The 21,806-nt window shown below is 43.3% G+C and overlaps 1 protein-coding gene across 1 annotated transcript in view; it reads left to right on the top strand.

Moving 5' to 3' along the window:
* The window catches only part of SCAPER (S-phase cyclin A associated protein in the ER), a 312,499-nt gene that overhangs the window by 98,455 nt on the left and 192,238 nt on the right, over window positions 1-21,806 (top strand). Inside the window, exons 15-20 of the mRNA XM_040969720.1 lie at window positions 1,325-1,465; window positions 6,699-6,854; window positions 11,581-11,723; window positions 14,635-14,716; window positions 16,292-16,444; window positions 17,637-17,744. Of these exons, the coding sequence (XP_040825654.1) occupies window positions 1,325-1,465; window positions 6,699-6,854; window positions 11,581-11,723; window positions 14,635-14,716; window positions 16,292-16,444; window positions 17,637-17,744 (783 nt within the window). The remainder of the gene's footprint in view (window positions 1-1,324; window positions 1,466-6,698; window positions 6,855-11,580; window positions 11,724-14,634; window positions 14,717-16,291; window positions 16,445-17,636; window positions 17,745-21,806) is intronic.

Genomic DNA, 21,806 nt, shown 5'->3' with positions numbered 1-21,806 from the left:
GAATACTGATAGGCATCAGTTAGCATCTTAGTTGCATTACTGAGAAATCACCAGATGCAATGATCTGAATTAGGCAACATGAGAATCTCTTTGGTACAGTAGTAACATTTACTGGACTGGAAGAAAATGCTGTGGTTTTTCTCCTTGGCTAAATCTTAAGAAATTGTCATTTAGAATGAATAATAAACATGAAAAGTAGTCTTCTTGTTCAGTTTAAGAGAAGTTCTCTGTTCAGTCGCATTTCTTATCTTGCTGTGCTTTTTAGTAAAAACAAAATTACAGATTTTCTCATGCTATAACCTGACCTCCATGTTGTAGTCATGTGAACAAACCATAGACTATTAAAATTATATAAGACTGTAGGGCCTCGGCCTGGTTTTTCCATCTGTGTGCATATTCCTCAAGTAGTTCCCCTGGTAAATGCTGCTTCCCATGCGTGTTGCAGTTACTGTTTGCGGTGCTGTTCTTCATAACTTACATCTAGCCCCAGTGCTCACCACCAGAAGCTCCATGAGGTATGCAGGGCAGGTCTAGTCTGCCGTTTTACACACATGGAAACAGAAGCTAGGGAGGCCAAGTGTTCCCAGGATTGAAAGGCCACTGAATGGCAGAGTGCTGTTTCTGCAGCATGCTTTTAATACATAATAAATAAGTTACAACGTGCCCAGCATTTTGGTTTTTTTTTTTTCCTGTTGACCTTGAGCCAGCTTCTGTCTTAGAATCTGTTCTTTCTAGGACTGAGCCTTTTTTTTTTTTGAATCCTTGAATCCACTTGACAAATCATTCTCTTCCTTCAGTGGGTGCCATTTTTGAAAGTATTCGAGGCAAATTCTCACACCTGTCTCACTTCTGAGACTGTTTGCTACGCAAGTAGTGTGATGACTTTTTCTTTTAGTAGACTTCGTTCCATTTCCTACTCTCCAGGATAAAACTGCTTACTTGAAAAACTGTATTTTGTAGATTTTAAGGTTTTAATGATAAGAAATAAAAGTTCATTACCCATGGGATCATAGCAAATATTTCTATGGAGTCACTGTTTTAAGAATTTTACAATAATGTTAGCGTCATCTTTGGAATCACCCCATATACTGGATAATGTTGTTAGGACTCTGGTTTGATAGATAAGGACGTGAGATGTAAGTGGCCACCCGGAGTTGTGAACTCAGGTAGTCTGGCTTCCGGTCTATCTTCTTGATCAGCGGTCACACTGCTGCATGTCTTTGCAAGCTCAGTCTGTGTATTTCCCAAACCGTCTGCCTGCTTATGCTTTGAGTAAGTGACTGTGTGTGTTAAATCTCACATTGCCATAATTGTGTGTACCCAGGAGAAGGACGTCCGGAAGTGGAAGGAAGAACTGCTCGATCAGCGGCGTCGAATGATGGAAGAGAAGTTGCTTCATGCGGAGTTTAAACGTGAGGTGCAATTACAAGCAATTGTGAAAAAAGCACAAGAGGAAGAAGCTAAGGTATATTGTAGGCACTTTGAACACTGAATTAATGACCCAACTGCTTTTTTTCCAGTTGTTATAATAGTAGAGAGTAATGTTTATCAAGTGTTGATTGTGTTCCAGAATAATGGAGTATTTTATTAACTCATTTAAAATTTACTAGGCACAGTGTCTCACTTTATCTTTAAATAATTCCCGGAATGATATGATATTTATTCAACAGCTCTCTTAGCAGAATGTGCAGCACATTTGTGAAATCTTCACTCTGAAGAGTTTGGACGTGTGTGTAGTCACAAAACTATTAGTCCCGTGTACATAATAAACAGTTCCCTTTGGTAATTCATTCCTTCCTCCAGCTCTCTTACCATGCGGTTGCTGATCTGCTTTCTATCATTATGGATGTTTGCATTTGCCGCAGCTTTATTGAATGGCGTCATACAAATCATATTTGTTCCTCTGGCTTCTTTCACTCAGCATGACTGTTTTGAATCTCATCCATGCTGTTGTGTGTGTTAGTAGCTCCTTCCTTTCCATTGGGTATGAACAGCGTGATTTGTTCTTTGAGCCACCTGTTGGTAGACGTTTGTGTGCTCCCAGTTTGTCTCCTGTTGCACATAGAACTGCTGCGAGCTTTGGGGATCACCCCATAAACATGGGGCAGGTGTCTACTTGGTTTTTGGCTTTGTAAGTCCTGAGGATTGGACTGGCAGAGTATTAGGACACAGTCAGGTTCAGTTTTCTTAAATATGGTTTTCCAAACTGGCCAAACGATTTTACTGTTCTGCCAGCCATAAGAGGTATCTCTCCTTATACCAGTTATAACCAGATTCTGACTAATATTTGACACATTGACTTATTTTAATTTTTGGCTATTTTTCCTCTTTTTTTTTTTTTGGTTGGGAAAAGTGCATGTCAAATGTACCACCTTAACCACAATTGTATACATGACTGCATGGAATTAAATGTATTAATAAGGTACAACCGTCACCCTGTCCACATGCAGAACTCTTCATCACATGAAATGGAACTGTGCAGGCTGGGCAGTCCCTCTGCTTCCCTCTCTTTCCTCCAGCCCCTGCATGTAGTTCTATGGCTTTGTCAACGCAAGTGCCTCCATCTAGATGGAGTCCTGGTATTTTGAGGGGACCAATTGATCCTACTTAACATCCTGGCCACAAGGTCCTCAATGTTCTAGTGAGTGTCAGGGCCACCTTTTTTTAAAAAATTTTAAATTTTTTATTGGAAAGGCGGATATACAGAGAGGAGAGACAGAGAGGAAGATCTTCCGTCCGATGCCGGTCCAAAGCCAGGAGCCTCTTCTGGGTCTCCCACGCGGGTGCAGGGTCCCAAAGCTTTGGGCCGTCCTCCACTGCTTTCCCGGGCCACAGGCAGGGAGCTGGATGGGAAGTGGAGCTGCCAGGATTAGAACCGGTGCCCATATGGGATCCCGGGTGTGCAAGGCAAGGACCTTAACCACTGTGCCACCGCGCCAGGCCCCACCTTTGTTTTTAAGGCTGAATTACATTCTGTGGTGTTTATATTCATTCATCCAATGTGAAGACTTAAGGTGCTGCCTCACTTTATTGTAACTAGCACTGCTGTTAACATGAGTGTTATGAGTATTTCCTCAAGTCCTCACTTTGAATTCCTAATTTAGATATATTCCAAAGTGGAATTGGTGGGTCACACATCCTAATATTTTAGTAAATTTTTTAAAAGGATTTTTTTTGTTCGAAAGGTAGAGTAATGAGAGCAAGAGAGACAGAGGAAGAAATCTATTTGTTACTTCTTTCCTCCAATGGCTGCAGTGGCCAGGGCTGGGCGAGACCAAATCCAGAGACAGGAGTTTCTCCTGGGTCTCCCTCATGGATAGGGGGCTAAAGAGTTGGGCTGTCCTCTGCTACTTTCCCAGTCCGTAGGCAGGCAGCTGGATCAGAAGTGGAACGGGATATGAGCCAGCACCCATATGGGATATTGTGCTGCAAGTAGAATATTGGCCTGTTGAGCCACCATACTGGTCTCAATTTGTTGGATTTTGTTAATTGTTTTCTGAGATAGCCCATATTTACTGTAGTCCTTGATATTTATATATTTTGGGTCTGTGATGTCTCTGAATTGTGTTTTAACTGGAAACCAGATTCCTGGTTCATTGTCTCTTTCAAAACTTTGTAGACATTATTCCGTTTTCTTCTAGCCTTGCCTTCTTCTGTGAGGAAGCCAGGCCCCATGTTCAGTTTTCCCCTGTGAAGATAGCGTTCATTTATTGCTCAGAAGCTGAACGTTTTGCTGAGCTTCCTTAATGTTTTATACTTTACTTAGGATCTTGGTGTTGCTTTCTGAATGAGTGTATCATAATATGATTAAGGTTCTTTCACTCTTCAGTTCCTTTCAGGGAAGATTTCTTATGATTTACACTCTAACATTTTCTGTTTGTTCCCCATGTGGATATTATGTATGTTAATGGCAGGTGATCTGGATTTGTTCTCAGTGTTCAAGGCTTATTAGTGACCTGCTCCTTTTCATGTAAGAATCTATATTAGAGGATTAAGCTTATGATTTTAAAGTAAATTGAAAGTATGTCATTACACAATTAAAAAAGTAGAGACAGAAGAGGGAGGAAAGCAGGAAGAAATAGTGCAGTCTTAAAATTGTATATATGAAATATGTGAGATACATTTTTATATGAATAAAAAATTAAATCTTTGATTATAGACATTTGATCTATTAGCAGTCTGGATTTTTATGATGTTTATTCTATCCATGCATTTTCTAATTTAGCTATTGCTGTGATAGTGGTACTTTTTTCCCTTGAATTGTTTCCTTAGCATATTTGTCACCATTTAGCGTTCTGTTTTATATACCTGTGTTGTCTTTGAAGTCAGTGTTGCAAAGATTGTCTAGGAGATTTTCTGCTGTCTTTTGAGTTATGTTTTTTTCCAGATTGCACCCCATCCCCATTTGACTTTGGTGTGATCTTTTCCCTTTGGACTTCGTTGTATTTGCTTAGTGCACTATGTCTCATTCCTTTGTCTTTCTTCTTGACTTTGCTTAACTGATATGCCCTTATATAGTCTGAATACATTTTCCTTGAACGTACTTTTTTTTTTTTATCCTGGACTGTCAGTGGTTTGAATCATGTTCATGAGATTAATGTACTTTTAAAAGTTCTCAGAATAATGGCCTTTCACATGGAGATCGAGAAAGTTTTTAGAACTGTATTCAAGTCAACTATAGTTGACAAATTCCTTGTCCAGGATCTAGAAGATAACTTGAGATTGTTTTTTTTTCCAGGCAGCTTGGGTCTGTGGAGCTCATGCTAGCTATGGTGACTTTAGTGTTCCACGCTGCTGTTTTCACTGTAGTGTGCCCTCTTCGCTCTGGCTTCAAGAACGAAAGACTCGGGGCAGGCAAGGGCTAAGATGCTGCACGGAGCTGCTGTCTCCCCCTCTAGACGATGTCCTGGCGACTCCATTTACCATCCAGTTTCCTGTTAATGCATCCTGGGAGGCAGCAGAACACCGCTCAAGTGTCTGGGCTCCGGCTGCCCATGGGGAGATCCTGGTGGAAATGAGGCTGCTGGCTTTGGCCTGGCTCAGCCGTGGCCATTGCAAGCATGTAGGAATTGAACCAGGGAGTGTCTCCCGCTCCCTCCCTGCCCTCTTTCCTCTTCCTCTCCTTCTGCCTCTCTTTCCTTCCTTGTTCCCCAAATCGCTCAAATAAGTGAAAAATTCAAGGAAGATTTTAAGAAAACCTGTAAGAATTTTAATTTTTTTTAGCTTTTAGTATTTTTCTTCCTTTTTTTTTTTTTTTTTTTTAATCTGAGAGGTAGGTTTGAAGAGAGAAGGAGGGAGTGATAGAGATTCTCCATCTGCTGGTTCCCTCCGTAAATGGCCTCAATAGCCAAAGCTGGACTGATCTGAAGCCAGGAGCCAGGAGCTTTTTCTAGGTCTCCCATTGTGGGTGCAGAGGCCCAAGAACTCAGGCCATCCTCCACTACCTTCCAGGACCATAAGCAGGGAGCTGGATGGGAGGAGGAGGAACCAGGACTGGCACCAACAGCCATATGGAATGCTAGCACTGCAGGCAGAGGATTAGCTGGCTATATCACTGTGCCGCCCCATTAAAAAGAATACAAAATTTGATCCTCATAAAGATTTTTGAGCTTTTATCATTAGCCTGATTCTACTCGTAAAATCTGTACTCTCCAGCAAAACTTGGCTGTTGATAATCAATACCTGTCAAGTTGAAAATGTGTGTGTAGTTCATTTCTTTGTGGTTGATTGTGATTCATTCAGTAGATATTGAAGACAAATGATTTTTAATTTTGTTCTCTCAAATTCATTATAGTAACATGAACATACCTATGAATTTTTTAAGTTTTTAATCACACGCATGCGCTCACGTGCATGTGCACGGCTTCTTTCTGCTGGTTCTGTACCCTAAAGCCTGCAGTGGCTGAGGCTAAGTCAAGGCTGGAGCCTCCAGGTCTGGCATGTGGGTGGCAGGCCCCAGTTAGCTGAGCTGCCCCTGCTGCCTCCAGGTACGCATTGGAGGGGAGCTCGGGTTACGAGTGGGGCTTGACTGCAGGGACTCTTGTGTGGGATGTGGGCGTCTAGTGTGCACTGTGAGCATGTCTAAATGTTAGTCTGCAAACTACAGCAACAGCAAGTAGAACTGTAAATTGGCTTCTGTAAGAATCTTAAATTGCTTCTTTTTTTTTTTTAAAGATTTATTTATTTATTGGAAAGTCAGATATACAGAGAGGAGGGAGAGACAGAGAGGAAGATCTTCCGTTTGATAATTCACTCCCCAAATGAGCGCAATGGCCGATGCTATGCTGATCCAAAGCCAGGATCCAGGAACTTCTTTCTGGTCTCCCACGCGGGTGCAGGGTGCAGGGAGCTGGATGGGAAGTTGAGCTGCCAGAATTAGAACCGGTGCCCATATGGGATCCTGGTGCGTTGAAGGTGAGGACTTTAGCTACTAGGCCATGCCGCTGGGCCCTTATATTGCTTCTTGAAGATACTTTGAGTGGCAGATTTCTAATAGTTCTTATTAAGATATACCAATTTGATAAATACAAAAGATGATTGCCTGTTTTGAAGTAAGTGTTGAAAGGTAATAAACCCATTGTTCACTTCTTCTTGCCATGAACTAATACTATTATATAGACTCTTGTGAAATTTCTCATTTTTGTGATGTGTTCTGGAATCAATTTGATTTGTACGAATCTCATTTTGTCTTTTTGAAGGTTAATGAAATTGCTTTTATAAACACCCTCGAAGCCCAGAACAAGCGGCATGATGTCTTATCGAAGCTGAAGGAGTATGAACAGAGACTTAACGAGCTACAGGAAGAGCGTCAGAGAAGACAGGAAGAGAAGCAAGCCCGAGACGAAGCTGTGCAGGTGGAGCTTCTTGGCAGACCTTCTGGGGGGTTGGGTGGGGTGGTGTACCCATCATGTCCTAGACTGTGGCTGAGGTGCTCCAGATCCCTAAGGGAGAAAATCACAGTTGGATTTTCCCAGGAGCACGTGACTCCAGCTGTGGCAGCCACTTGGGGGGAGTGAACCAGCAGACTGAAGATCTTTTTCTCTGTAAATCTACCTTTCCAATAAAAAATAAATAAGGCCTTAAAAACATGTATTTATGGGCCCGGTGCTGTGGTGCAAGTGGTAAGGTCTTCGCCTTGCACGCCCGGGATCCCAGTCCCCAACGGCCTATTTTAATGAGTACTAAGCTAACTCATATTTTTTAAAAAACGAAACAAACAAAATGATCCTGTTACACAAATAGATTGTCCTTCTGTTCACTTTTATCATTTATACATTAGTTCCGTTAATATATGTCTGCAGAGAATAACTCTGGTATTTTTGAACTTGAGTTTCCTCTTGAGCATTATTGCTGCTTCTCTACAGCAGGATCATTTTATAAAAAGTACTGATGTGTTCTGCGCTGTGCCAGTCTGCAGCAGCCACTACGCATTAGTAATTCAGGTATAAAGAAGATGAACCTTGCCATGATGGTAAACAGTAAGTTCAGCTCAGTGTGAAAGAGGCTGGCTAAGACGCACAGCAGAAGCACCAGGACACCAAAGCGAGTGGCTCTGCTGGTGGGAGGTGCCCCTGGAGGAAGGCACTCTGTAGCTGGCTGTTGGGAGTGAATACCTGAGCAGCATTGGGTGTCAGCAGACATCCTCATCGCGTTATCTGAGCTGCGCAGACTGGGGCTATAACCGTTCCCTTCAGTGGAGAATATGGTTACTCTCGCTTCATAGTTTAGAACACTAAAGCTCATGTGACAGCATTTACAAAAAGTAGTAAGGGATTTCTTGTACCCATTAATTCCCCCCAAAATTGCCTTGGTTTGTCAAAAAAATTTTTAATGTAGAAATTTATTGTGGGTTTAATTTTGAATGATGAATTTAAGATGTTTCTTCCTAAAATTAGTTGAAATGTGCTGACACTGTTAGAAAAGTTCGATGATATGTCACATATCTAAAAATTTTTCAAATATGTATAACTAGCTATGTGAAGCTCTAATGGCAGGCGTTCTGCAAATTTTGTAGTAGTAAGGCCCTAACTAGTGCTGTAGAATTTAAGAATGCTGTATCTGCAGTTCACCCCCCAAGTCTGAGGGGTACACATCCCTGCTTCAACCGGTCACAGAAGATGGGAATCACTCAGAAACATCCACGGTGACTATCAGTGTTTTCTGTGTATAGTTAGGCCTGTAGTGGTCACGTCTGTACCGCTCAGGTTGAGGCTGTTTTTTTTCTCTTGTTATTTTTCCTTAACAAACCAGAATAATGACTATGTACATAACATTTATGTTGTTTTATGTATTGTAAGTAATTCAAAGGAGCTGTAAGAATATGGCCCCGTTTTGTGGAAGGGCCGAGCATCCAGGGATCCTGTTGTCCTAAACGATTCTGGAACTAATCCCTCACCCCTGTATGCCATTTCTGTTCTTGAAGCATCCTCATAAATGAGCTGAATGCTCAGGGCAGTTGCTGCCCCTGTTTTTTGTGAGTTAAGAAGTGCTATCATCATATATTATTTGCTATAATTGTCATGTGTATTTTTGATTGGGTAGATTTTTTAAAAAGATGTTTGTTTGGGGTCCAGCACAGTAGCCTAGTGGCTAAAGTCCTCACCTTGCACGCTCCAGGATCCCATATGGGTGCCAGTTCTAATCCCAGCAGCCCTGCTTCCCGTCCACCTCCCTGCGTGTGGCCTGGAAAGGCAGTCGAGGATGTCCCCAGGCCTTAGGGCCCTGCACCCGGGTGGGAGACCCAGAGGAGGCACCTGGCTTCGAATGGCTCAGCTCCAGCCATTGTGGTCACTTAAGGAGTGAATCATCAGATGGAGGATCTTCCTCACTGTCTCTCCTTCTCTCTGTATAAAAATAAAAGTAAATCTTTAAAGAAAAAGATGTTCATTTGAACAAGTTTGAAAGAGAGATCTACCACCTGATGGTTCATTCCTCAAAAGGCTACAGTGGCCTGGGATGGATCACGTGGAAGCCAGGAGTCTGGGGCTCCATCCTGGTTTCCCGTGTGGCTAGCAGACACCAAGCATGGTACCATCTTCTGCTGCTGTTCCAGGCATATTGCAGAAATAGAGTAGCTGGGACTCCAGTTGGCATCCCTATGGGATGTTAGTGTTGTGATCAGTGACTTCACCTGCAATGTCACAATGCCTGTTTCCTTAAATATTCTGCTTTTTTTCCCCCCTAAATAATTTGAATTGCAGGAGTCCATAAAAGCTTGCAGAATCCAATCTTAGGCTTCACTTTTAAATAAATGTTTAGGAACCCCCACACTATGCAAGGTGCTTTGTAAGGTACAAAGTTACCTATTTTTAGGGAAAATTAAATTATTGATTGGGAAATGATAGCTGAACATTTTACTTTTATCTGTAATTGCCACTTTTCTTTCCCAGTTATTAAAACACAAAAGGTTGGGTCTGGATCTGTGACATACAGGTTAAGCTTTTGGTTGAGGTGCTGGGATCCCATATAGGCTCTGGTTCTAGTCTAGGATGTCCCACTTCCCCTCCAGCTCCCTGTTCATGGGCCTAAGAAAGCGGCAGAAAGGAGGCCAAGCACTGGAACGGTGCATGAGGGAAACCACTGTGCACCGTGAAGGCTCCACCCTCAGCCTGGCACAGCCTCACCAGGACGGTCATCTAGGGGAGTTAACCAGCAAATGGAGGATCTCTGTCTCTCTGTAACTCCACCTTTCGGATAATTTTAAGAATCCATTTAACTCTTTTTGAAAGGATTTGTTTATTTACTTGACAGGGTAGCAGAAAGAGAGGGAGCAGGAGAGGGATGGAGTGCAGGGAGCGAGAGTCTTCCATGTGCTGGTTCACTTCCCAAGTGGTCGCAATGGTCAAAGCTGAGCCAATCTAAAGCCAGGAGCTGCTTCTGCATCTCCCATGTGGGTGCAGGGCCCCCAAGGCTTTGGGCCATCCTCAGCTGCTTTCCCAGGCCACAAGCAGGGAGCTGGATGGGAAGTGGAGCAGCTGGGACACAAACCAGCACCCATATGGGGATCCCAGTGTATGCAAGGTGAGGACTTTTTAGCCACTAGGCTACCACACTGGGCCAATTCAGGTTTTATAACTTTCAATAAATTTGACTATAAGAAAAATGTTTTCTTTAATGCGGAAAATTTTCTCTAATAGATAAAATTTTTTTAAGTTTACAGTTTTTATTATTATTGTTGTTATTATTATTTTATTGGAAAGGCAGATATACAGAGAGGAGAGACAGAGAGGAAGATCTTCCATCCAATGATTCACTCCCCAAGTGAGCGCAACGGCTGATGCTATGCTGATCCGAAGCCAGGAGCCTCTTCCGGGTCTCCCACGCGGGTGCCGGGTCCCAAGGCTTTGGGCTGTCCTTGACTGCTCTCCCGGGCCACAGGCAGGGAGCTGGAAGGGAAGCGGGGCTGCCGGGATTAGAACCGGCGCCCATATGGGATCCCGGGTCGTGCAAGGCGAGGGAGGACCTTAACCACTGCACCACCGTGCCGGGCCCTTAAGTTTACAGTTTTTGAGATTACATGTAATAAAACGAGTTTCCACAGATATTTCTTAGCCATGAGGAACAACTGTGAGTAACAGGCTTCAGGTGACTTCCACATATGCCAGTGTCCAATAGTGTGTCCTCCTGAGGTCAGGGCATTGCCCCAGTTCTCAGCTCCCTTCACCCTTCCACCACCTTAAGAAAGAGGAGGAAGGGGACAGTGGAAGAAATATCTTTTTTTGCTTATTTCTTCAGAAATTTGTTTTTTGCCTTGATGTAGCTAGAGCTTGTTGGGAGGCCAATGAACTCTTAGAAATGACAGAATTCCTTTTCACTATTTGATGAGCAAAAACTTTATTTATTTATTTATTTACTATCCTCTAGTGAGTGCTAAATATGGCTGAATATTAGACCAAGTACTTGCCTATATTTGTAGCTTAGTTCTCACATTATACTAAGATTCTTAAAGTGATAGGTACCAAAGCATAGATCAGCATATTCCATATGCATGGGACACAGGGTGCCAGGGAGAGGATGGGGGAAGCTCACTGAGCTTGGATTGAAAGAGATGTGTCAGCACAGCTAGTAGTAGAATGCCACTCCTGGGTGAAAGTGTGCACAGTTCAGGTTGAAATTCACTCTGTTGCGATGAAATGTTGTCTGCCTTAATGCGGCTGCTGCTAGTAATAAACGAGCTTTGAGATGTTACAAGCATGCTTCCAATAATTCATGGAAAATAGAATTATCACATGAGCTTATTTTGGTGCAAAACTGTACCACATAATACAATGTAAACAACAATAAAAAAATTCAACATCTGAGCATTTTACAATTTGAAATCACACATTTAAAACATGTAGACTGTTGTTTCTTATCTTCCAGAACATTGTTCTCATTATTTTGTGTGGCACTGATAAGCACCATGAAAGGTAGAAGTCATTCAGCTTTTGTTTGAACTCTGGGAAGTGGTACAGCCAGCAGGAAGCCAGGGATCTGATCAGTGTGGCTTGAATATCATGTTTATGTCCAAGGTGTGTTGATCTTTAATCATTGACATTGCATCCATAATTCCAGTGTCTTCTAAAATGTTTTTGATATCAGGAGCGCAAGAGAGCTCTTGAGGCGGAACGACAGGCCCGCGTAGAGGAGCTGCTTATGAAAAGGAGGGAGCAGGAGGCCCGGATCGAGCAGCAGAGGCAAGAAAAGGAAAAAGCCCGTGAGGATGCCGCCCGGGAGAGAGCCAGGTAACCATCATGCCATCCTGACTGCCACAGAGTGAAGGTCCAAATCAGGACTTTAAAGATGACTGCTTGCTGTGTGTGGATTTAAAAAAAAATAGTCAGAATTGCAGAAATATACTACATTTTGATTTGCAGGAATTGGACAGCATCCTTAAGAGGAAAGCCTGTTTGGGATTTTCTGTTGCCTGAGAAACTTAATGTTTTCAGATGCTTTGGTTTAAAAAAAAAAAATGCCTTTTAATTGTAACTGGCTCAAGCACAAGAGAACTTGGGAGAAGATGCCAGGGCCATACCTGGACATGGCTCTTATGGCCAGAGCTTTTATGGACATTAGGCACTGTGTTATCAGTCCAGTCACAATAAGTGATCTTCAACCATGGCCTCATTTCAAGTTTAAGTTTGAAAAAACGCAAGAAAAACTAACATGTCGGTGCCTTAAGTTCATCTTAGTGACTTGATATTTCTTGACCCTTTAGTGGATCAAACTTGTGAAAAGATGTGAAAAGAAACAGCAGTGTGTGTCCATTTTCTATGATTGTAATAAAAACCTTGCCTTGGCGGCATTTACATGACTATGAGCTAAGTGAGTTTTCTTTGTGTGGAGCACCTGTTCACAGTTTTGTCTCTCTCTATTAGGCTCTCTTGTTTCTTAATGATATTTAGGGATTATCTTTGCTGAACACCAAGCTTTGTCAGTTGATGAATTGAAAATTTAGAGGCCTTGCCTCACCTTTTCAGTCTCCTTGTGACATCTCCTGATGAACCTGCTTCTTGGTGGCAGTGTAGTACAGCTGGATGAACTTGGAGATTTGTGCCTTTTGGTCTTCTCTGTGAAATCCCTTTCTAACTCCTAATTTCCCCAAGTTTATTCTTTTATCAAGTGTTAAAGGCTTTTTTTCACTAGAGTAACGAACTTTATTATGTATTTGGGAGCAGGAATCCAGTTTTTTTGTGGTCACACGCTGGAGCCAGGAAGCAAAGCCAGACACTACAGTTTGGGAGTCAGGTATCTTAACAGCTAGGCCAAGCACCTTGTGTTTTTCCCTCATTAGTATGCAAAACTTTTTTACATAAACCAAATTTTCATATATGTATGAGTTTGTGGGCTCTGAGTTTTGATCCATCGTCCCCCTTTTCTGTATCCTCTGACTTAATTTCAAAGCTTCCTAATAATGTTTGTCATCTGATTCTGTCTCTCACCTTATTATTATTTTTTTTTTTAGGATTGTCTAGTTGCCTTGTTACATACAAGTTATAAAATCAGCTTGCTCAGTTCTTGAAAAAGAAGCTAAAATTGTGGTTGGAATTGCACTGAATCTATAAATTCTATCAAGAAAGATTGATATTTTTTATGTTGAATGATGTGATTTATAGATGTACTGCTAACTGCTGTGCTGCTGATTTAGGTCTGTAAAAACCATCTGTAGGAGTGGGTGCTTGGCCCAGCTGGGGAGGTGCTTGGCCCTAGCAAGGGGAGGAGACTGTGGCTCCCTGTTGCTGTCTGTGGCTTATGTGCAGACTCTGTCCTCAGCTTGCCTTCCCTGCTCTACCTGGCTCCTTGCTCCATTCCTCCAGGGAGTGAGCTCCCAGCAGCCTGTTAGACTGGGGAAAACATTTGAAGATCCTGTTTCTTTTATTTATTTATTTTTAAAGATTTATTTACATTGTCAAGTCCCTACTATCTGGGACTTGAACCAGTGCTCTGGTTTGCTGTGCTGTTAATATGGACCTCCTGATTCCTATTTCTTTTAAGACTTCACTAATCTACTTATTTTCATTCCCAAGCATTTTTTAAGAGTTATTTATTTTTATTTGAAAGTCAGATTTTACAGAGAAAGGAGAGATAGAGAAGATCTTCCACCCACAGGTTCAGCCCTCAAATGTCTGCAGTAGTCAGGGCTGAGCATTTCCGAAGCTGGGTACAGGGTTCCAAGGACCTGGGCCATCCTCCACTGCTTTCCCATGCCATAGGTAGTGAGCCAGATCAAAAGTGGAGGGCCCGGCGCGGTGGCGCAAGTGGTTAAAGGTCCTCACCTTGCACGCCCGGGATCCCATATGGATGCCGGTTCTAATCCCGGCAGCCCCGCTTCCCTTCCAGCTCCCTGCCTGTGGCCCGGGAAAGCAGTCGAGGACGGCCCAAAGCTTTGGGAACCTGCACCTGCGTGGGAGACCCGGAAGAGGCTCCTGGCTTCGGATCGGCATAGTATTGGCCCTATCGGCCCGTTGCGCTCACTTGGGGAGTGAATCATCGGACGGAAGATCTTCCTCTCTGTCTCTCCTCTCTGTATATCCGCCTTTCCAATAAAAAAATAATAAAAATAAATCTTAAAAAAAAAAAAGTGGAGCAACCAGGACATGAACCAGAGCTCATTTGGAATGCTGGCACCACAGGGCAAAGGATTAGCTTGCTGTGCCACCATGCCGGCCCCATCTGTAAGCTCCTATTTTTTTGGGGGGGGGTGCAAAATAACCCTGTTTATTTCCTCCTGAAATCTCATGTTCAACTTTCTCAGGTTTGTTGTTCAGTTTCTGAAATGCTTCCATAGTTTATAATCATTTTTTCTATTCCCTTTGTCCTATCCCTGTGAGTTTGTCTTTTGTATTCCTTTCTTATGGTTTGGTGGATTTTTGGAAGGGAGTATAGATAAGTGTGTGTTTTTTTTATATACCATGTCCCAGAACTTGAATTTTAAATCCATGCCTGGTTTTGGAAATTAATTTTCATAGTTAATGATCTTTGTTGCTTTCCAGCCATTCTAGTGAGCAGTATACATGGCGCTTGGTAAGCATTGAAGAGAAAAAGAAAAACTATGATCTTTCAAAAATAGTAGCTCCTTAAATAATGTGTCTTCTAGCCTCCGGATGTTTGTTGCTTCCAGTGGGTGAGTCCATACCTTCTCCTCTCCTCTTACAGAGACCGGGAGGAGCGCCTGGCAGCACTCACAGCCGCTCAACAGGAGGCCATGGAGGAGCTGCAGAAAAAAATTCAGCTCAAGGTCAGCATGTTACATATTTTTAATTTGAATTTTTGGAGCTTTCAAAGAAACGTGAGACATTTCACCTGCAGAACACAAGTTGGAATGAATTTGCATTCTTAATTTTGGGGCTACAAAGTTTATAACATTTGGCTACAACCATTTCTAACTTAGTTATAAGGCTGTGTCACTGAGGGAAAAAAAAGGAAATGCCAGTTTTACTAAGCAGTTATTAATTATTGATGGCTGCTGTTAGACTCTTGCTATTCATGGATTCTAGAGGTGAACTAAAATTTATTTCTTGTGTTTGTTTTCCTCAGTTCCAGTGCTTATACACAGTGGTAGTTTGAGGGATTATGATAAAGTACTATTTGCTAGAAAGTTGTTGCTATTGTTACCACCGTGGGCAGCTTCTTGCAGTGTGAATAGAATTGCATCCCAGCTATTTGGGTATTGGCTTCTCGCAGGGTCAGGACCCTGACTATGTGATCCTAGGCGTGTCTTCATCTTAATGCAGCAGTTGGTTATGGAACAGACATCGGGATGCGAGGATGAGCGAGACATGATGCTAGTTTTCCAGAAGGTCATCATCTAATGTGGGAGGCAGGTACCTAGCAGAGCATTCCAACAGTCAAGAGTGCCATGGAATACTCTGGAAGCTTGGGGAAGGACACGATGTCCTGTCAGGGGCTCAGAGATTCAGGAAGTGAGATTAGAGCATCATTTCTGAGCTGAATCTTGATGAGTCAGGTGGGTGTGATGAGGTTGGTGGGGAGGCCACTCAGCTTTCTAGCCTAAGAGATGGCTCTCCCACCCCACCAGATATAGTCCCTGGGGATGAGACACAGCTAGACATGGTTAAATGAAACCCTCGTAGGCCTTTTCTCCCTCTGGGTAGTGTGGGACTTCATCCAAGTACTGACATTTCCTCACAGTGTATTGTTGGAAATGCTTCCCGAAGTGGACTGTGGGCAAATAAATGATACGATCTGCTTGATTCATTCATTGTGGCATAATGCATGCTGATGTGCCAGAGGTGCTGTAACACTTCTTTATTAATTTACACTTAAAAAAAATTCGACAGAGCTCTCATTTGCTGGCTCACTCCCTGGAGCTGGGAGCTCAATCCTGATCTCCCCACTGGGGAACAGGGACCCAGCCTTGAGGGCCATCTCCTGCTTCCTTCAGGGTGCTCAGTAACTAGCAGCTGGGGATGAAGCAGGGTCTGGAATTCAGGAACGCCCCTGATGGAATGGGGGCAACCGAGATGGCATCTCAGCATGACTAAGGCCAAGTGACTGGCTTTGTGGGTCTGCACAATTCTACGCAAAGATCTGGGAACTTACTGTTTTGCTAGTTTATTTGCTCATGCTTCCTCTGCCACAAAGCACGTGTTAGTAACCTGTTAGGCACACACCATCAGCAACATCACTGTGCATACGGGAGATTTTAAAGACTTCGAGTTTAAAACCTGTGAGTTAGCATCGAGAGACATTCTCCCATTGTTTTTGAAGGTGTAGTAGGGCTGGCACTCTCACATGTTCCCAGTGCAGTTGGAGTACTTGGCCAAAGTCTGATATTTGCCTCCCAACACAGCATGATGAGAGCATTCGGAGGCACATGGAGCAGATCGAGCAGCGGAAGGAAAAGGCCGCGGAGCTGAGCAGTGGGCGACACACGAGCACTGATGATGCCCCCAAGCTGACCCCTTACGAGAGGAAGAAGCAGTGCTCTCTCTGCGGTGTGCTGGTAGGGCCATTGTCTGTGTGTGTGGGGGATGTACTCTCTGAAGTGCCTGAAGCTCATCCTGAGGTGTCAGGCTAGTGCCAGGAGTTTCTTCCATGATGTGATTGAAATGTTAGTGCAGTCTACGGCCATACCACCCTGAACGCGCCCAATCTCGTCTGAAATGTTAGTGCAACAGTTACTGTCAGTGTTCAGAGAGGCACTGCACTGAATGCCTGCCTGCTGGCTGGTGGCTCAGCTTACCCCAGATCGAGAAAGGAAAGCAGTGTCCTCAGTGCTCGGGCACAAGCCCTCCAGTGTAGAGGACATGAGTACCTGTCTCACGGACTGCGGTGGATAGTAGCCTTTTTGGGTCATAGGTCTTCTAGAGGATTTTCAGGACTGTATTCTAAAGGAAAGATTAAGAATGATTGATTCATTTGAAAGTCAGAGTTACAGCAAAAAGGAGAGAGGGAAAGATCTTCCATGTACTGGTTCCCTAGCCAGATGGCCATGAAAGCCAGCACTGGGCCAGCAAAGCCAGCAACCAGGAGCTTCATCTGGGTCTCCCATGTGGCCACAGGAGCCCAAGCACTCAGGCCATCTTCTGCTGCTTTTCCCAGGCTGTTAGCAGGGAGCTGGATTGGAAGTGCATCAACCAGCTCATCGTTTGGCACCCCTATGGGATGCTGGCACTATAGGTGGTGGCTTTACTCACTACACCACAGCATTGGCCCCTGAGGAGAGTAGTTTTTTTTTCTTTTAAAGATTTATTTTTTTAATTATTTTTTTATTGGAAAGGCAGATATACAGAGAGGAGAGACAGAGAGGAAGATCTTCCGTCCGATGATTCACTCCCCAAGTGAGCGCAACGGCCGATGCTATGCCGATCCAGAAGCCAGGAGCCTCTTCCGGGTCTCCCACGCAGGTGCAGGGTCCCAAAGCTTTGGGCTGTCCTCGACTGCTTTCCCGGGCCACAGGCAGGGAGCTGGAAGGGAAGCGGGGCTGCTGGGATAGAACCGGCGCCCATATGGGATCCCGGGCGTGCAAGGCGAGGACGTTAACCACTTGCGCCACCGCGCCGGGCCCGAGTAGTTTTAAACCTAATGAGTAAATACTGTAAGTGGTCTCAGTTTGTGTTTACTGGATTAAATATATAAGTTTTAAGATTAGATATAATGTTATCAATTATGTTGCTTTAATTTTGTACTTTTAGATTTCTTCAGAAGTCTACCTTTTTAGCCACATTAAAGGGAAGAAACACCAGCAAGCTGTGAGAGAAAACAGCAGCATCCAAGGACGAGAACTTTCGGATGAGGAAGTGGTAAGCTTTGCTTTTGTTGATTCATTGCTACCTAGGAATCTTTTTATAAGGAATTTCTTGCTTATAGGGATTGTTATGACCATTTGAAACTGCACTTAGCCCTAACAGCCACTACACTGCAATATAAAAGTGGATTATATTAGTCGATGTAGTAACAAAGGATAAAATGTAATTAGGATTAATTATATAACTTCTGTGTAAGAAAAGGTTATGGTAGTTGATATTTTAATAGTACAGTAACAGAATTACTCTGATGTCTTAGTAAAGGGTTAACAATAGAGCTTTTTCTATGTAGACATAATGTTGAGTTAATTACCCATTGAAAACTTTTGTGGAAGTACATTATTTGCTCACCTACTTTACGTTTTTTACACAGAATGTTTGTAAATGATTGCTGGGCATAGGATTATAAATATTTTTCATCTATTATAGAGCCTTGGCTGACACAGGTAGACAAAAATGTTCAATTTGTGGGATCTGTTGATAATAAAGTTCTAAAGCTCTTCAAAAATGGGAAATTTATGTGTGTCAAGCACCTTTTTTTTTTTAAGTTTTTATTTACTTATTGGAAAGTCAAAGAAAGGACAGGTCTTTGACCTGCTGGTTCACTCCGTAACAGCTGCAATGACCCAGGCTGAGCCAGGCCAAAGCCAGGTGCCCAGAGCCACATGGGTACATCCACATGGATGGCTGTTTCCCAGGCACACTGGCAGGGAGCTGAATTAGAAGTGAAGCAGCTGGAACAGGGACCAGGCCCCAAATGGGATATCGGCATCACAGAGAGCAGCTTTACCTGCTATGCCACAACAGTAGCCTCTGTCAGTCGTTTTTCAAAGGATGACCAGTAGATGGAAGATCTCTCTCTCTCTCTCTCTCTCTCTCTGGTTTTCAAATAAATAAGTATATCTTTTAAAAAATAATAACTAAGAACCTAAGAAAACCTTGTGGCTCCTGCAAGAACAGTGCTGTACATGTTGATCTTGCAGTGTGTATATAGTACCTTGCACCCCTTCCTGCCGCTGGCCAGCCTGATCCCTGCCAGGCTGTAACTGACTGCTTTCTGAGACTTCCAGTGCCTGCCAGGGCCAAGACCAAGGGGTAGGGGCACAGTGGGACACAGGGCTGTGCATTGTCCTGTTCTAGAAGGGAGCACACATCCCTGGGACGTCAGTGATCGGCCGTTTCCTGAGCCAGCTGGGCTGCTATTGGAGGTTTGGGTGAGGACCCAGCGAGGCGGGGGCTTTGCTCTGGGTGTATGCCTTTCAGGGCAGGGCATGATCCTCAACCTGCTTCCCTAAGACGTTTCATGGGCCGCAGTCTCTCCCGAGTTTCTGCCGCTGACTCACACAAGAGGGGATGTAACACATGGATGCTGAGCTCGCTTCTTTGTGGTTCCGTTCTGGCACTTGACAGATGTGGAGTCCCGGTTCTGTCTGTGTCACCATGCACTGTCTGCCAACACCTGGTCCCACAGTGTGAGTGTGCACCCCACCTGTGGCCTCTCAGGTCCCAGCTGAGCTACCCCCTAGAGTCTGGCAGCACTTGGCTTGGTCCATTTCATGTAGCTGTTGGAGCTGGAAAAAAGGGCTGGTGCCAGCTAGCTCCCTGCAGGAGAAAGTGTGTCTCTCATGTTGAAGTCCCATATGTTTACGTTCTGCATCATCCTGGATATATAGTGAAGGCTTTTAAAAATAAATGCTCATGGCGTTGACTTGCATTGAATTGAAAGGTTATACAACAACATGGCTTAAGAAAGGCATCTGAATTTTTCTCTTGTGAATACCAGGTGCTCTAAACACAGTGACGTGGAACATGGAGCTAATTATTTAGTTTATGTCAACTAATATTTTTCCTTTTACTCATGTTGTATGGTTTTTTAAGGGAGTGGTACCGAATTTTCCTTTTTACTTGAATTGTTCACAATTCCCCCTGTTTTCTACTTGAGTTTCCTGTTTAGAACTGAAGTCCTGTGTGCAAAAGAACCTAAAGTTCATGGGAAAATGGAATTAGAAAATGTGAATTTTCCATGAACCTATTTGTAAGGTTTTATTTATTTATCTGTTTAAAAGGCAGAGTGACAGAGAGAGGAGAAGAGAGAAAGCTCTTCCACCCACTGGTTGACCTCCCAAATGGCCTCAATGGCCATTCAGGAGCCAGGAACCTGGAGCTCTGTCTGGACTGTCTGTCTGCCGCTGCCTTCCCAAGCATGTTATGAGCAAGGTTGCTGGGTCGGCAGCAGGGCTGCTGGGACTGGAAGCAGTGCTCCAGGGAGGAAGGTTGGTGTCACCAGTGGTGGCTTAACCCACTGCATCATATGGACGTCCTTCCATGAACATTTTGAAGCCCCTTTATATCTGTGTTCCACTTTTGAAAAATATTCTTAAAAATCTGCTTTTTGCTATCAGTAGAAGACTTTTCATTTTAATAATTAAATGGCAATAGCTTTCACTTTAAAAGAAATTGTTCTACTTATAAGAATATTTATTATGTTCCCTTAATAGAAGAGTTAAATCTACAAAAAATTTTTTAATGTTGTGAAATGTTATAAAAACATAGATTTTGTGTTGTTTATTTCAATGAGAAAAGATGAGATAATATTGGATTCATGCATTTTGGAAGAAAAATGTGCAATGTTATCCACTTTTTATGGCTATCACAATAGTCTGATGTTTAGCCGTTATGGTTTGAAGTTTGATTGATTTGCTGATTTTGTGCACTGCTTCAGTTTAAAGAAATTAAATTTTTTAGAGTTCTTAATTCATGTAGTTATTCTTGGTTATAACCCTTTCTTCCTGAAAATAAGTGTGCAGTATTGCACATGAGTTATGTGATATAGAATGGCAATTTTATATTACTCACATGGAAGTTTCATTTTTAATCAGTGAAGGTCTCTCTAGTAAACATAGTTGTTCTACTTAAAGTTATTGCTTGTCATCCGTGATGTCTCTCTGTTATATACACCTTGTCTGTGGCTCTTCTTCTTTGACATACTGGATTTTATTTATATCACCTCTGACCTAATAAAATTGTACCTTTGACCTTATGCACTTGACATCCCAGATAACTTACTCTTGATCTTTGACATATTTTGTTTTAAGCCTGTTAAACATAATAGGTAGCTGCCGAGAAAGAAAGGTTTATTGTTTTGTGTTTTTATTGTAATTTGACTAGGGATTTTTACATTGTGTCTTGGAAATTAAAACACACAGACACACAAAACAACAACCAAAAAAAAAAACTGCCTGGTATAAGTTTGAGTTTTCCCTCTCTTTCATCATCTTAGATTTCAGGTAATTAAAATACATGATTTTAAAGTGTTTATTTGAGGAAGGAGGAAAGGAAGAAAGGAGATGGAGACAGAGGGAACGTACACCCCAGCTGCTGACTCAACTCTCCAGATGCCCACAGTGGCCTACATGGGGCCAGGAACGGGGACCTCAGTCAGCCAAGTGACCCCAGGACCTCAGTCAGCCATGTGACCCCAGGACCTCAGTCAGCCAAGTGACTCCAGGACCTCAGTCAGCCAGGAGCCCCCAGGACCTCAGTCAGCCAGGAGATCCCAGAACCTCAGTCAGCCAGGAGTGCGGACCTCACTAACCCAGGAGATCCCAGGACCTCAGTAACCTGGGAGCTCCCGGAATCTCAATAACCCAGGAGCCCCCTGGGCCTCACCCGGGTGCAAGGACTTCAGTCTAGCTCTTGAAGGCTCAAGTCCTGAAGCCTTCATCACTGGTCTGCTGACTGTATTTTAGCAGTAAGCTGGAGTCAGGAGCTGAAGCTGAGCGTCAAACCTAGGGATTTGGTGTGCAACACTGGACTTCTTAACCAGCATCTTAACTACCACCTAAATACTCTCCTGGTTGATCTGTTTATCTTCATATATTGAAAGGTGGAACACAGAAGAGCAGAGAAGGAGACCTTCGTTACTTCACTTTCCAAATGCCTAGAACACCAGGGCCAGGCCAAGCGGAGTCTATAACCTGGAACTTGGTCTGAGTTTCCCACATGGATGGCAGGAGCCCAAGTGCCTGAGCCGTAACCTGCTACCCTCCCAGGCATATT

Source organism: Ochotona curzoniae, unplaced genomic scaffold, assembly GCF_017591425.1.
Source record: "Ochotona curzoniae isolate NIBS_2020 unplaced genomic scaffold, NIBS_Ocur_1.0 scaffold_4701, whole genome shotgun sequence".
NCBI lineage: Eukaryota > Metazoa > Chordata > Mammalia > Lagomorpha > Ochotonidae > Ochotona > Ochotona curzoniae.
The sequence above is the reverse complement of the archived record's forward strand: the minus strand, read 5'-3'. Positions and strand labels throughout refer to the sequence as shown.